Here is a 17,146-nt window from a genome sequence, read left to right on the forward strand (position 1 = left end):
ATTTATCAATTCAAATAGACGCCACTTTTCTTTTCATTATTTATTAAATAATGAACAGGAAGCAATGCTCTAAGTGAACTAGTTTCATTTATTTTAGTTCTGGTGGAATACACACATATTGATACAACCAAGTATTTACATGGATATAGTGTTACAAATTTGGTAGCACATTCTCCATGTGTTATGCTTTATGATGCAGTCCAGTATTGTGAAATATTGCACAGTTTGTCTGTGTGGAAAACGATGAGTAGATATCAGTGATTAATATTTTTGTCTAGATTGGCAAGTAGTAAGACATTCATATCACATTGGGTACAATACCAGCATCAGTATCAAGAACATAAAGATTTATTATTAAAGTTTTGAACATCATAATATGCAGAATAGCCTGTTTGTATGCAAGACATACATGTAGTATTCCCAAAAGTAGTCTCTTTGTATGCAAGACATACATGTAGTATTCCCAAAAGTAGTCTCTTTGTATGCAAAATGTACATGTAGTATTCCCAAAAGTAGTCTCTTTGTATGCAAAATGTACATATAGTGTTCCCAAAAGTAGTCTCTTTGTATGCAAAATGTACATGTAGTATTCCCAAAAGTAGTCTCTTTGTATGCAAAACGTACATGTAGTATTCCCAAAAATAGTCCCTTTGTATGCAGTAAACAAGATGGCCGCTATTGCTTAACTGGCTTGAAGCAGCTGTTCCGTTTTTTAGTGCCGTTTTCATGATATTTGTGCTTGTTGCCTGTTTTCATCTTCGTTATTGTGTTCATTATGTATTGGCTGTTAAATTTGTATGTGTTTCTTCATCTCCTTGTTTTGGAAACGAGAATAATTAGACTTTTTCTCAGCTGTCTTGCTCCACTGTTTTTGAACAAACTGCCATCACGTGATACTTGCCTGTCAACCCATTTATGCTACGATGGACCCTCATTAATTGCTTTAAATGTTCACTCCTTGGCTCTTCACTCTACATTGTGCTCTAGACTAAACAAACTGGGATTACATTCATCATTACCTAAATGTAAACAGAAGCGAAAAAAGAAACATTGTTTCAAAGCTGGCCGGCGTAGAACAGGAAGAAGAATTCCAGTTATCTCCCTTATTTTGGAACAACCATTTAAAAAAATTTCGACCGTTAATTTAGATAACCTAATTCAAATCCCAATTAATTCGTCAACCTTTATGTCAGCTATCCAAGAAATACCTCTGCGCATTGCATTATTCAATGCCCAGTCAGTAGGACCACTGGAAAAGCGCACAGAAATAGTTAATTTTATCAACGAGGAAAATGTTGACATGTTATTCTTGACAGAAACATGGCTAAAAACATCAGGTGATGAGCCCAAGTGTGCGGATCTAACACCCACTGGTTACTCCATCAAGTCGTTCCCTCGTAATTCTCGCGGAGGTGGAATTGCTGTCATCACAAAGAACTCCATGATAAAATGTCTGAACTACACCACAACATTCAATTTTGACCACACATCGTTTGAACTAGTCCAAACCACACTCACACTGGAGCAAAGGTCAGTCCATTTTTTCTGCCTATACTGCCCTCCTCCTAGTAGAAAAAAAAAACAAGCTGGCTGACTGTCATTTTGGAGCAGTTCCTGGACTATGGAAATTTGATAGGTGGCAACCTGATTATTCTTGGAGATTTCAACTTTCACTTTGACTGTCCCAGAAGCTCAAATACATCAAAACATAGATTCCATTAATGTTTTCAACCTCAAACAGTCAGTTAACCAACCCACCCATAAACATGGTCACATTTTAGACTGGATTCTTCATAGACCTGATGATAACATTCTACGGTCCTCCCTGGTATCCCATGACCTTGCATCAGATCACCTCTGCATCATATGCCATCTTGACGTATCAGTCCCTAACCCTCCACCTTTATCTGCTACTAAGAGAAACTTCTGTATGATAAATAGAACCAAATTAATGCACGACATCCAAGCTAACCTAACAACTTGCTTACCTTCTACCACAGAACAACTCGATAACTGTCTGCATTCATTACTTGACAAACATGCCCCAGCTACCAAATGCAGAGTATCAATTAAAAAGTGTTCTCCATGGTATAGCAGTGTTAGGGACCAGCTTCGCACTGCTAAAAGAGACCGCCGTAAAGCTGAGAGGCTCTGGCTTTCCACCAGACTCACTATTCATAAGCAAATCTATGAAGTCACTAAGAAGAATGTCACAAATATAGTCCATGCAGCGAAATCAGCCCACTGCACTACTAAGATCATGGAAAGTTCCAGCTGCAAAGAGCTCTTCGAGATTACTAACAAGCTAATGTCAAGGAACAAATCAACACCACTTCCAGCTACCTTCTCTTCAGTCGACCTCCGGACATGTTTGCAAATTTTTTCTGTGACAAAGTACAAACCATTAGAGATAAGCTTGACACCACAGTTTCAATTGACTCGTCATCACCATACAGTTGGAATACAGAATTTGAGCGGCAACCATTAGCAGCAATTGAACCTGTCTCTATGGATTTCGTATGTACAATCGTGATGAAGAGTGCACCAAAGTCATGTGAACTTGATCCAATTCCAACATCACTGCTGCTTGAGTGCTTAGATCCAGTATTGCCTTCACTAACTGATGTTATTAATACCTCTCTCTCATCTGGGGAATTCTCATCATTTTTCAAAACTGTCATTGTAAAGCCTCTGCTGAAGAAACCAACACTAGACCATAACGATTTAAAGAACTACCGCCCAGTTTCTAATCTCCCATTCATTTAAAAAATCTTAGAAAAGGTTGTTCTATCCCAGCTTGTATCTCATCTAAATTCAAACAGTCTTTTTAGCAATGTACAGTCTGCATATTGCCCTTGCCACAGTACTGAAACTACTCTTCTAAAAGTAGTTAATGACATTCTCTCTGCATTGGATAGCGGAAAGATTACAGTCCTCACCCTCCTTGATTTGTCTGCAACATTTGACACAATAGACCATGATATATTACTTCACCGTCTCCAGGATGTGTTTGGCATTCATGATACAGCCTTACTGTGGTTCAAGTCCTACTTGGTCAACAGGACACAAATTGTATCTGCAAATGGAATACACTTCTACCCAGTTGAGCTATGTTGTGGTGTTCCACAGGGATTTGTTCTTGGACCTGTTCTCTTCATTCTGTACACTCAGTTGCTTTCAGGTGTCATAGATCATCATCCAGTGTCTCATCAATTGTACGCTATGACACCCAAATATACAAATCTAGCCACCCAACTGAAGTTGATGCTACCATCCAAGGTGTAGAGAGGTGCATTTCTGATGTGAAATCATGGATGACTTGTAACAAGCTGCAGATGAATGATGATAAAACTGAGGCCATTCTGATCACAACACAAAAACTTTCTCATTCTCATCCTTTACCTAAAACAATAAATATCAGCAACGCCAACATTAAATTCACACAATCACTATGAAACCTAGGTGTTACTCTGGACAGTACTCTCACATTGCACCAACATGTCATGAACATATGCAAGGCTGCATATCTTGAGCTGAGATGCATCAGCTCAATTCGCAAATATCTTTCAGTTGATGCCACTAAAACACTTGTGTGTTCATTAGTACTTTCAAGACTGGACTATTGTAACTCAATTCTGTCTGGTTCATCTCAATATCTACTCCAGAAACTTCAAAAAGTTCAAAACACAGCTGCTCGGATCATACTTAGAGTACCACGATCAGAGTACACCTCCCCGCTGTTCTGTACCCTACACTGGCTATCCATTCAATCCAGAATCAAACACAAAATTTGTTCTCTGTGCTATGTTTCACTGTCGGACTCTAGTCCAACATACCTATCTGACCTCACCCATGTGTACACACCAGCAAGATACTTACACTCCTCTTCTGACAATTGTATACTCATTATTCCAAGTATGAAAACAAAGTCATATGGACAGCATTCTTTTGGATACCAGAGCCCAGCAATGTGGAATGAATTGCCCACTGAACTTAGATACATAGACACAGTGATCACATTCAAGAGGGCTCTCGAAACTCACTTATTTCGACAGCAAGAACAAACTTAAAGACCTAATAATGTTTCCTACCTGAAATATTCTCAGCATGTTTTTTATTTTATTTTTTTTAATGTTTTTTTAATTTCATGTTTGTTTTTGTAATAATATTATTATGTTTCTTATCTTATAGGTGTTGTCTAAAGTTGTAAAGTGCTTAGAGCTTTTAAAGATTAGGCGCTATACAAAGTCCTCATTATTATTATTATGTAGTATTTCTAAGAATAGCCTGTTTGTATGCAAGACATACATGTAGTATTCCCAAAAGTAGTCTCTTTGTATGCAAAACGTACATGTAGTATTCCCAAAAATATTCTCTTTGTATGCAAGACATTCATTTAGTATTCCTAAAAATGGCCTGTTTGTATGCACTGAAAACTATTTATAGATGACTTTGTTCCCAAAAATAGTCTCTTTGAATGCAAGACATACATGAAGTATTCCTAATAGCCTGTTTGTATGCAAGACATAAATGTAGTGTTCCCAAAAATAGTCTCCTTGTATGCAAGACATACATGTAGTATTCCTAAGAATAGCCTGTTTGTATGCAAGACATGTAGTATTCCTAAGAAGAGCCTGTTTGTATACAAGATATACATGTAGTATTCCTAAGAATAGCTGGTTTGTATGCAAGACATACATGTAGTATTCCTCAGAATAGCCTGTATGTATCAAGGTGTACATGCAGTGTTCATGTCCATATAGTGTTCCTAAAAATAGCCTGTTTGTGTGCAAGACATACATGTAGTATTCATAAGAATAGCTGGTTTGTACGCATGACATGCTGTATTCTTAAGAATAGCCTGTTTGTATGCAAGGCACACATGTAGTGTTCCTAGAAGTACTGTGTAATTTTTCATTTCTTGTGTATGTCTTGGATGATCTTAAATGTTAAGAAATTATACAGTTTCTCTTTGCATAGGTTCTGGATAATGTTAAATGTTGAACTATACAGTATTTCACTTTACAAAACAATACCAGCTGTAGTCTCATTACTTTAATAGGTCAGCAGATGTTTCAGATTTAAGCCAAATTAGTCTTCTATGATTAAAATTATCCGAATTTATCTCTACTTTGGAGTTTTGAATTTCCTTGAGACATGGATGATCATACATCAATGAAATTTTCTTTGGCAGGTGAGATTATTTTGCGTGACCACTTTGCTTGAATATGAACTTTATTGTCTTTAAATTACAGATTGTTCTCTATGTTTTTGATCCAAACATTGATATAGGTACATAATTTGGTATCAATTTTATGCAGTAAACTCTTTCACTGGTTGACATAAAGTCATCTATAAATAGTGTTCAGTGTAGTTTGTCCTACTTGCCTTAAGAAATTGATTAGATAGTATACAGTGCATAAATTTATAATTTTATTGTTTATCTCTACTATTCAGATGCAACTTTGTCTGTACCTTGTTTTAAGATCTAGATGTTCCAGTTCAGATAGATTTTGCCATTAACAGTAAACTTCATGGTTTCACAAGGAACGTTGTTTGTAATCAACTTATCTCAAGAAGCTTGTAATATATTCTGATGTGGTTTGGTATGAACATTTTCTCATTATCTGTGCCTTATATGAGTATGGTCGCATTTAGAAGAGTTATGGCCCCTGAATGCTCATCCTCCTGACCTATGTTTCTGAAAGACAACTTCTCAAAAACTGTTTGAATGTCAGCCACATTTGGTGTGTGGCATCTTGTATGAATTCGATTTTCAGCATTACATGACATCATTTATAGATGTCATTGTCTCAGATTTCAAAACCTCCTGGCTTTGGTTTAAGTGGCAAAACTTGAATAAGCTTTATTGGATTTCAGTCAAATTTTGCTTGTAGCTTTATAATTATGATACTTTGAATGTATTTATATTCTGCTGGGTCATATTATCATTTTGAACAGTTATGGCCCCTGATTGCCTGTCCTTCAAATGTTTCGTTCTGCTGCAGAACTTTACTAGGTGGTATTGCATTTCAGCCAGAGATACTGTGTCTTCAGATTAATTTGACCTTAAATATTATGGATATGCAGCATTCCTTGTCATCATTTAGAAGAGTTATGACCCCTGAATGTCCATTTTTTCCAAACATTTGTTTTCCAAGAGAAGTTTTTCTGTTTAAGATTCATCTGAAGAAATGGTATAGAGTTATGGTCCTTTGCGATGCAGCCATTGCTACCTGCACTGATTGTAATTTGATTTTGTTACACAAAACAACTGGAAATGTGCCATATAATGAACAAACTTTTATATTTGTTCCATTTCAGACACATTTTATGAAAAAATGAAGTTATATTTTTCTTTTTAAAGTTTCTGTTAACAAAAGATAAAATTGTATGTCCCATATGAAATGAGTACTCTGATATTAGAATCCCCTATATCTGCAGCACTACGATGCCATCATGAAGTATGTAAGCCAGGGCCCCATGTTGGTGGATGTCCACATGCACAGACCGCAGTCAACTTCTAAACACTTTATGGATGCATTGTTAGCTTTCTGGCCTGGACTACAGGTAATTGAACCAAACAGTATAATGATAGCTTATTTATACACTGAGCATACTAAGGCATTTAGTGCCTTATAAACAACAGCCAGTATTTGTCAGTATTCAACAGATGACCTATTTTAGTTTAATGGAGAAAAAAAATCTGAGATTAAACTATAAAGTTTGGAAAAGGTCTCTTGTTTAACAAGTCCAGAAATTATAAAGGGGTATGTCCTTGAATTGGTAAATACATACAGGAGTAATGAGCAAAGCTTATTTTATCTTTATTTATCTAATGATTGCAAGGGGACAGTCTTTGTTAAGCATGATTTTTTTACAGAACAATTGATTAGATTATAGTGAAAGTAAACAGAAAATACCTTAAAATGGCCTAAACTTTGAGCAAGAAATGTTAATTATTGATTAATGATATTGTAAAATTAGTAATCAGAAAGTATTCATGGATTTGAAATTGGGGAACAAAAGGGAAGTATATATATTGGGAAGGGTTCCTTAATGGGACCTAAACAAAACAGTTTAATCCCAGAACCTATACATTAATCAGGGTTCGTAGGGTCTTTGAAGGTCTTTGAGAGTTAGGAAAAATGAGGTAGCATTTTCAAGGCTTTAAATACTTAGGAAAATCGAGCAGATTACCCTGAGGTTTTTGAAAGTCTTCGAAAATTGAAATAAACCCCAAATTTTTAATTTCTTTCTATAATCACAAATAAAATTGTCCAAGGTTGTTGGATTCGGATGTATAGTCTGACTATAATAACCCGTTTGTTTGTACCCCATACTGATTTCAATAATGGAAACCTTTAATGTGATAAAAAGTGCAAGTAACTTAGTTCATTCTGTGGTGTGATGGGTTGTTATGCCGCCACTGTGGTATGTGTTTTATAGTTGGGGTGGGGTGCTCCCAATATTCTATTTAAATTGTTATAGAAGTCCCACCCAGGCTCAGTTTTGGTTGGAAGTTAAATTAGTGAAAGATAGATGTAAAACTCTGAGCCCCCAGTCAGTGATGTAGACAGTTAAATGATTGAATATACAAAAAAGTGAAATTAAAATAATAACAATTTAATGACAATTCAATAGTCAAAATTTCCCAAGTGATCTCCTTCTGCTTGAATATGTGATAGCCTATTGCATCACTGATTGGTAGTGTGAGATAGTTTTCCACCTGTCCTTGTATTCTACTCATCTGTGTATTCTTCTCTCCTATTCCTCCAATTCTGTCTCTTCTTCCTCCTGACTTTCTCCAAATTCCTTCTCCTCCTTGACTTCTCTATACTCCTCCTCCTTCACCACTTTCTCCTTCTCGACTCCTTTTCCTCCTTCTCCTCGACTGTCTCCACAAACTAGACTTATCAACACTGACTGCTCTGCTAGTCTCACTTCTGTCTCCCCTCTTAGAGACTTGGAACTTAACTGAACCAGATGTTCTGCCCCCCGTGAAAGCTTCCTGTGAAAACACAAAGACATTACAATCTTTTTCCTTAGCCCTCTCATCTCACACTACACTCAGTCTGTCATCAGATAATGGCTATTAAATTTCTTCGTTCACACATTAATTCACATCAAAATACTCGTATGTTCTTGTATGGTAAAACAACGTCATAATAAAAGCATGGTATCAATTACTTCTCATACATACATCAATAAATTGCATCACATCAGTACATATACCTAATCCAATTATACTAACAATATCACATAAATCAGATGCATTTCTTTACATTACAACTCAAACAAGACATGGGTGTAACTCATCTGTATCATTAACATAGACAAGGGATGGGTATGACTCATCTCTAGCTTTAGCAAAGACAAGATATGGGTATGACTCAGCTTTAGCTTTAGCAAAGACAAGATATGGGTATGACTCATCTCTAGCTTTAGCAAAGACAAGATATGGGTATTACTCATCTTTAGCTTTAGCAAAGACAAGATATGGGTATGACTCATCTCTAGCTTTAGCAAAGACAAGATATGGGTATTACTCATCTTTAGCTTTAGCAAAGACAAGATATGGGTATTACTCATCTTTAGCTTTAGCAAAGACAAGATATGGGTATGACTCATCTCTAGCTTTAGCAAAGACAAGATATGGGTATTACTCATCTCTAGCTTTAGCAAAGACAAGATATGGGTATTACTCATCTTTAGCTTTAGCAAAGACAAGGCATGGGTATGCCTCATCTCTAGCTTTAGCAAAGACAAGATATGGGTATGACTCATCTCTAGCTTTAGCAAAGACAAGATATGGGTATGACTCATCTCTAGTTTTATCAAAGACAAGATATGGGTATTACTCATCTTTAGCTTTAGCAAAGACAAGGCATGGGTGTGCCTCATCTCTAGCTTTAGCAAAGACAAGATATGGGTATGACTCATCTATAGCTTTAGCAAAGACAAGATATGGGTATTACTCATCTTTAGCTTTAGCAAAGACAAGATATGGGTATGACTCATCTCTAGCTTTAGCAAAGACATGATATGGGTATTACTCATCTTTAGCTTTAGCATATACAAGATATGGGTGTGACTCATCTTTAGCTTTAGCAAAGACAAGATATGGGTATGACTCATCTCTAGCTTTAGCAAAGACAAGATATGGGTATTACTCATCTTTAGCTTTAGCAAAGACAAGATATGGGTATTACTCATCTTTAGCTTTAGCAAAGACAAGATATGGGTATGACTCATCTGTACCTTTAGCAAAGTCAAGATATGGGTATTACTCATCTTTAGCTTTAGCATATACAAGATATGGGTATGACTCATCTTTAGCTTTAACAAAGACAAGATATGGGTATGACTCATCTCTAGCTTTAGCAAAGACAAGTTATGGGTATTACTCATCTTTAGCTTTAGCAAAGACAAGATATGGGTATTACTCATTTTTAGCTTTAGCAAAGACAAGATATGGGTATGACTCATCTCTAGCTTTAGCAAAGACAAGATATGGGTATTACTCATCTTTAGCTTTAGCATATACAAGATATGGGTATGACTCATCTCTAGCTTTAGCATATACAAGATATGGGTATTACTCATCTCTAGCTTTAGCATATACAAGATATGGGTATGACTCATCTTTAGCTTTAGCAAAGACAAGGCATGGGTATTACTCATCTTTAGCTTTAGCATAAGCAAGACATGCTTCCTCAATGTTGTTAGGTGTTTGGTTAAAGGCTTCCTTGCATGTCATATGTTGCAAACACTATGAGAGTAAATTTCACACTTGAAGTGTGAAATTAATTAGCACTGCGCATTTAGATTCATCTACCCCTACCCACCCTATGACCCACAGGCAATGTCAGTGTCATTTTAATATAACAAACCAAAATTAATAAGCTTTTACCATTTCATATCCATGCATATGTAACCTCCTTATAATCCACTTGCAAGATCAAAGTCATTTAAAAATCAAAATTAACCTATCAGGTATAACCTTTTGTATGGTCACACGTCCAAAACCCTGGGAAGGATAGCTCTCACACTTGGACTGAATAATTAGCAAGCTCTACCCTATTCATATACATGCACTCCTGCTCTCCATCTGACCTGCCAGTAAGGGTAAAGGCATTTAAAAATCTTGGCTAATTTTTGTTGTTGTATTTAACTTTTGTGTAAAGGTAATAATTCGTATCCTGGGAGGGATGACTATTGTAAGTGGCCTATAGAGTTATCCAGCACTTCCCTTTCACATTCATGCACCTCTGCTTATCATCTGATACTCAGGCAGTGTCAAGGCCAAATGAAGGTCTTATTTATTTCCATGGATTATCTTGTTTCGTCTTTGTATGTTTATATTGGCAGACCTTCCAACCCTTACAATTTGATTTTCTAAGTCTTACTGTAATTACCCTTGCATTATACACCTTAGGAATAATAGTAAAACTTATTTACAAATGATCATTGTTGTAAAATCCAGATAATTATTGACTTGCTTGGGTTTCATCTGGAACTGGTTTTCTGTTGGATTCAGGGGAATTGGTAAGGGAAACGCAGTATAATTACAGTAATATATCAGAAGCATTTTCTCTTATATGTCTTGGCCTATATTTCAGCCTCTGAAGGATTGTGATAATATGGTCACTTTTATTATGACTATAAATAAAAATAAAAAAATAAGAAGAATAAGCAAGCTCAGAGAGCTGTTTATAATGCTTCTCATTTCAGCATGTTTGAATAGGTAGGTCCTCTAATTGATATATTGTATGAAAACTGGGCTTGGTTAGTTAAACTTGAAACAGACTCAGAGTTAGTCCAGTCTGATGCTGGATCCTAGTCTTAAGTCCAGATTTGTAAAATAAAGCATAGGTCACTTATTTGTCAGTGTTTTTTTTGCAGGTTTTGAAAGGTGATATACAACCAGCGATAGAGACCCATGAGATGCTGTATCAGGTGGTACAGAAGCACAATTTCTTGCCAGAGGTATGGCTATTTCCATATCATTAAATCAACTAGTTACACCTGTAGCAAATAGATTTAGGCAGACTGAGCTCCATCTGCTGTGGTTCTGTACCTTTGAAGAAAATCGTTGTTTATGATCCCACTATGAGGCAAGACCTATGTTTATCTGTTGTGCGCATCCTGCCCCATTCCATCATGTCCCATTCTGTTCAGCAAAGATTTGATTTCTGCACAGCTACATTTAAAGGACATCATGGATTCAAATCACATCACATTACAAAGTTTTACATTAAAAGACCTGGGTGTAAGCCAATTTTAACAGTTTTCTGGCAAAGTATTATGGAGTAATGGCCCCTGTTTGACTTGGAACTTTGCCCTTTAGTTAATTTTTTTCTGATTAGTAGCTTTTGAATGGCTGCATGAATGGAATTTAATTAAATTTGGTATGAAGTTAATTAGGTTTAGGTCAATTTCATTTTCACCATTTTCAGAAGATAAAAATTATGGACTTATGGCCCCTGTTGGACTTGGAAATTATTTTACTTTCATTTTCAGCACAATTATCTGAAAGTAATTAATGGATTGAAACCGAATTTGACATATGGCCTAAATTTAGGAAGCATTAGGTCCGGCTTAATATTATGAAGCATTAGGTCAGGATGATTCATTTTGTCTCACCTTCATAAGTATGTGAGCTGTAATAGTCACTTTTCCTGCAGCGCCAGTGGTTTCAACAGTGTTTAAATTTTGTGTTAAAGTTTTTAAAAGTCGCATATTTTCAACATTTGTTTCTGCATTAAAGTGAAATATTTTGTTGATATCACTGTATGTCAACACTTTTGTTGTGGTGTGCTAGGAATGTTTTTTATCTCCTATCTCTCCTGCTTAAGCATCATATTGATCAGTGTTCATGTTTTTGAAAATCACACATCAATATCAGTGATTAAATTCAACTGAAACTTTAGGATAACATTACTATGGGTCTGAAGTCCATATGCTTGGAGTTTCTGACTTTCCTGATTAAGCAGAAATTATGGTTCATCATTGTGAACAATGTTCAAGTTTTGCATTACAAGTTTTGAAAGTCACATATCCTTTACATCAATTTTGGTATGGGCAAGGGTAGGAGATAGCTATGGATGCTCAAATGTTGGTTAACAGTTGTGGAAAGGAGTGGATACTAGATCTGAAGGTCAGTAACAGATGGAGTTGACATGCATTGCATCAGTAGTTTCCTGTTTAAGGTTAGTATACATGTATCCATTTCAAGCAAACACCAATAAACTTAATCTTCTTAGCAAGAATTGCACTCACAAAGTGCCAGAGCCAATCTTATTGCTATGTTTTTATAGGTTAATTCCAAAATATAGTGATTTTAAATGTCACTTTGAAGATAGTACATGTGTACAACCCTATGTTATGTTGTTTGTACTGATAAAACTAGTTGGCACATGGCAGTTGCAGAAAACTACATTTATATCAACAAAATCAGTTGACCAAAATGAAAGAGAAAAGGTTCAAACTTATGCATTGTATTAGAACATGCAAGTTTAATATTGCATGTATCACTGCAAAGTTGGAGGAACTATTCACAGATAAGAGAAAAGAACCAACTTGAGAGTTGTTTAAGGGGTGTTTTTAACAAGAAGTTAGGTAGACATCACACATGGATTTTAGTGTGATGTATTGTAATCATGCAATTAAAAGATTTCAACGGTTGTCAAAATATATTTAGCTCTCTGCTGAGTTAGCACTTAGTTAAGTCCTGATGGAAGCGCTCACTGTGGCAGCCAATTGACTCTTTTCATGTTTGAATAGAGTTGGGCATAAATATTACAATAAAACTGAATTAAAAAATTAAATGAAGCATGAATTTCACTTGACAAGCCTTCTTCATTTGGTATTTATTTCTTAAAATAATATCAAAAACACCAGTTGGCATTTCACAACATTTTCAATGATCAATATTTTGTTGTATATTGTTTTATTTGTTGAGAAAATATTTTTGTTCAGTTTATGAATTTCATATGAATTTCAAATTAATGCATGCTAATCATGGTTTTCAGTGATAAAATTGGCAAAATATCAAGCTTTTTATTTACTAATTTTGATAATGATTTTGAATGTTAAGCAAAACATTTTGCATTTTCTACATGTAAAAAATAAGATCTGCACCTTCCTCTGCACTGCAAGTTGGTTTGCAATATGAAAGCTTTAAACAGGGAAGTGGTGTACTAAGTTAACACAATTTTTCATGGTTATTAGGCAGATATCAGGCAGTTGAGTGATCTCAGGCTCACTCGGGCCTCTTTTTAATGATACCTTTTCAAAGTAGAGCAGAGCAGAGCCACTATTTTGTTTTCTTATGTAATTTTCATGCCTATTATGAAACTCAAATTTCATAGGATAAACAAAACGTGTACCTTCTGTACATTCATCTTCATACCAATGTAATTTTTTCTACACTCCATAACCTTGAAAATTGTCAAGTACAGAAAAGTTCATAGATTACATGGCGATTATAGTAGTTTAAGTAATAAGATTTCCTGCTTTGTTTTTTTTTTTCATTCTGGTTGGATTGCAGAGCAATTATAGCATATAGATTGATGATGTCTGTCCAGCCATCTAGCATTTACTCTGAGGTTAGGGTTGCATTTAGGTCATTTTCTCAGACACTTTTTCGGGCCCCGAGTGGCTGAGTGGTCTAAACTGCTCACCGTTATGGATCACTGACATCTCACATCTGTCTGTGTGGGTTTGAGTCTCAGATTTGGCTAATTTGGGCATGTGAGAAAGCTTGCTAGTGGCTTCTCATGGGTTGGTGGTTTTTCCTGGGTTTTCCTGGGTTCTTCCTCCACCAATAATACTGGCCTCCTTGTATAGCCTATCTTGTGCTGAATAATGGCGTAAAACCCTACAAAAACAAAGTCAGACACTTTCATAGAGTCAAGTGACTTGGTATATAATTGCTTCATGAGGAGTACTACAGACATTAGTGAAAACTACATTTCATGGTTCATTAATTTGTCTTATCATTACATTATGCTACGTTTTTCTAGATGAGGGTTAGCTTATTTTTAAAAAAATACTATTGCTTTTAGAGCCATGTAACTTGGAATAGATATTTATAATGAGGAGTACTATACTTGTTGGTCAAAACTAGGTCATTATGACCAGTAGTTTCCACCACAGGACCTGTGTTTAGTTTTGTTTCTCATTGTTCTTTCAGAATCATATAAAGTTGGTTTATAGATGCATCTCCAAAAGTACTACACCCTAATGCCAAAACTAGGTCAGTGTAACTGCATTTTGTATCCAGTGACCTCAATAACCTTTTTGCTTAGCTAAGTGTCTAAAACACTATTGCCTGATGAGTTGTGTAACTTGGTAAACTATACAGCAGTTTCATGAGAAGTACTACACTTTTCAGACAAAAAGCAGTCACTGTGACTGATATTGTATGATTCAGTTATGTGTGTTAACCTTTGTATTTTGCTCAGTTTTTTGTGACATTATGCAGAGTGATGTAACTTGATACATAAGATGTATCATAAGAAGAACTACACCTCCAGTACTGATTGGTTTTCTTTTTAGGCAAAACAAAGCCACTCCAGCATTGGTTGGTTTTCTTTTTAGAGTTTTGTTTACTTAGATTGTGTCCTCTTCGAAAAAATGTATACTCTGCTCTGAGGAGGTTGACATAATCAGAAGGTGGTGGCAGGTTTGTTACCTTTTCTTTGTATAAACTAAGTATAGGCTTTTACTTTTCAAGAGGAAATTATGGTATTTTTCTTGTTTTAAACTTTTCCTCTTTTTTGCTGAATTACAACCATGCACAAATACAATGCAAATTCGTAACAAGTACTTTACATCATAGTAATTTATACTTTACTTGGCTCCGTATGTAGTTGACTTAACACATTTTCTCTTTCAGGCTTTTACAAGTGATTTTCGTGTCCACTGGGGTCAGAGTCCATTGAGACCTGAATTTGTTGAATCCACTTATTTTCTCTACAAGGTAACAGTTTTATATCTTGTAAATGCTGAGTAATGATTGAACATGAATAAGTTCCTTCTTCAGTAAAATTCTATATACTTTCGATGTAATCAACAGATTTTTAAAATGGTTTCAAAGTTGTTTACTCCATTAATTTTACTTTGTAAAAGTATGGACATCCATTATGTCTTTTAATTATGATTTTGTGAACAGATACTTCTATCATGACTTATTTGTGTCAGACTTTCGATAATCCTGCCTAGTGAGGTAGGGGTTTCTAGGAAACCTTGTGACTGTCCTTCAGGTCACAGTCTTGTTAATGCAACTAGTTTTTGAAACTTAGTAAACATACACCCATCATCTGCTCTATTTGTTTTGGCTTTTTTTACTTACATCTAAGTGTAGTATGTACAGATATTAGGTAGTACAACTACTTAGCAGTTTTAATTCAGTTTCTCTGAAATTTTGTGCATATTATGGTTTTCATTAGAAGATATGCCTGTTGACTGGTCATTGTGCATATTATGGTCATCTTTGATATGTTTATATACATTAGTACACTGCTCCGGTGGCCTAGTGGCTAGAGTGTCTGCCTCAGAAGCAGATGGTCGTGGGTTTAATCGCTGGCCAAGTCATACCAAAGACTTACAAAAATGGTACTAATAGCTGCCTCTCTAGGCTCGCAGCATTAAGAGGTTAGTGTTAGGACTGATTGGCCTGGTGTCAGGATAACGTGACTGGGTGGGACATCATGCAACATGTCTGCAGCATGATGCCCCAGTGCTAGACATCACTATAAACTGGGGCCTCTAGTGGCTGAGTAGTCTAAAGCACTCTCCATTATGGATCACTGCCATCTCACCTCTATCTGCGTGGGTTCGAGTCTTGGATTCGGCCAATGTGGGTATGCGAGAAAGCTTGCCAGTAGCTACTCATGGGTTGGTGGTTTTTTCTGCCTTTTCCCATGTTCTTCCTTCACCATTAATACTGGCCGCCATGTATAGCCTATCATGTGCTGAAAAATGGCATCAAACCCTACAACAGCAACAACAACAACAGCACTATAAACTGCCACACTGCAGACATCATAGCGATATGACTGAAAAATGGTTAAAGCTACATTAAAAATCCTAATCTCACACACACACACACACACACACATATACAGAAGTAAATCTACTTGTACCTCCCTAACGTATAATCTTCTCTTGACATTAATAATTACTTACCACATATACTCTAAGATAAGCCAGGTCCGAATGTAAACAACAACAATGTTCCCAATCTGCTATCACATTATGTGAGAACAGATCAGCGTCTCTATTGTTCTGCTGATTAGTCCTTACAAACTGCATACATTAACCCAGATCTACCAGTGTAACAACAGTTCTTATTTGATGCAGATTGCAGTTGGATCCAGCTAATCAGTGAGTACATATGGTAGACATTGTAGCATTAAACAATGATATATGAGAAGGAGACATTAGGGATTCATCTTTGGTCCAGAAGGTGACATAACTAATTCAGTTTAAGTGCAGTCTAATTCAGTTTAAGTGCAGTTGAAGCTGGCAGGTATAAATTGAACACCATCAGGCCTTGTGTTTTCCTTAAGTACAGTAGCTTTATTTATGAAATGGAATTTCTTTCTTTCAGGCAACAGGTGATCATTATTATCTTGATGTAGGCAAAAAGGTGATAGAGAACCTTAACAAGCATGCCAGGGTCCCATGTGGGTTTGCTGCCATCAAAGATGTAACACTGGGAACACATGAAGACCAGTAAGCTTATTTGTTGTGTGTGTGTGTGTGTCTGTGTGTAAAGTACAGTTTGTAGTGGGATATAGTCATGTATTATACATTATTTCTCCCTAAGTAAGACCACGGTTCAGTATAATAAATTTGTCATTTTGTTGGGGTGGGCTTCATAAGACCAGGGTTCAATGTAATAGATTGTCATATGGTTTGGGTGGGTTTGATAAGACTGGGATCCAACAAAATAGATTTTTCATGTTGTTGGGATGAGCTTATTATCAGACAAAGATGTCCTTAGTAAGAATTTGCCAAAGTATTTTAAAAATGGTGACTGGCTTATCACTGGATATATTGTTCCTGGACTTATAAAAGCTTTCTAATTAGGGATCATCAGTATTCCATATGATGTACCCTTCTAATTAAGGATCAC

General features: G+C 36.0%; 1 protein-coding gene across 2 annotated transcripts in view; it reads left to right on the top strand.

The window, feature by feature from the left end:
• LOC149780260 (ER degradation-enhancing alpha-mannosidase-like protein 3) overlaps positions 1-17,146 on the top strand; it is an 84,025-nt gene that overhangs the window by 24,491 nt on the left and 42,388 nt on the right. For both annotated transcript variants that reach the window (XM_089937065.1, XM_089937066.1), the window contains exons 10-13: positions 6,445-6,570; positions 10,906-10,989; positions 14,903-14,986; positions 16,619-16,743. In XM_089937065.1, coding sequence (XP_089793191.1) covers positions 6,445-6,570; positions 10,906-10,989; positions 14,903-14,986; positions 16,619-16,743 — 419 coding nt within the window. The remainder of the gene's footprint in view (positions 1-6,444; positions 6,571-10,905; positions 10,990-14,902; positions 14,987-16,618; positions 16,744-17,146) is intronic.

Source organism: Sinohyriopsis cumingii, chromosome 16 (assembly GCF_028554795.1).
Source record: "Sinohyriopsis cumingii isolate HCF-2022 chromosome 16, ASM2855479v2, whole genome shotgun sequence".
NCBI lineage: Eukaryota > Metazoa > Mollusca > Bivalvia > Unionida > Unionidae > Sinohyriopsis > Sinohyriopsis cumingii.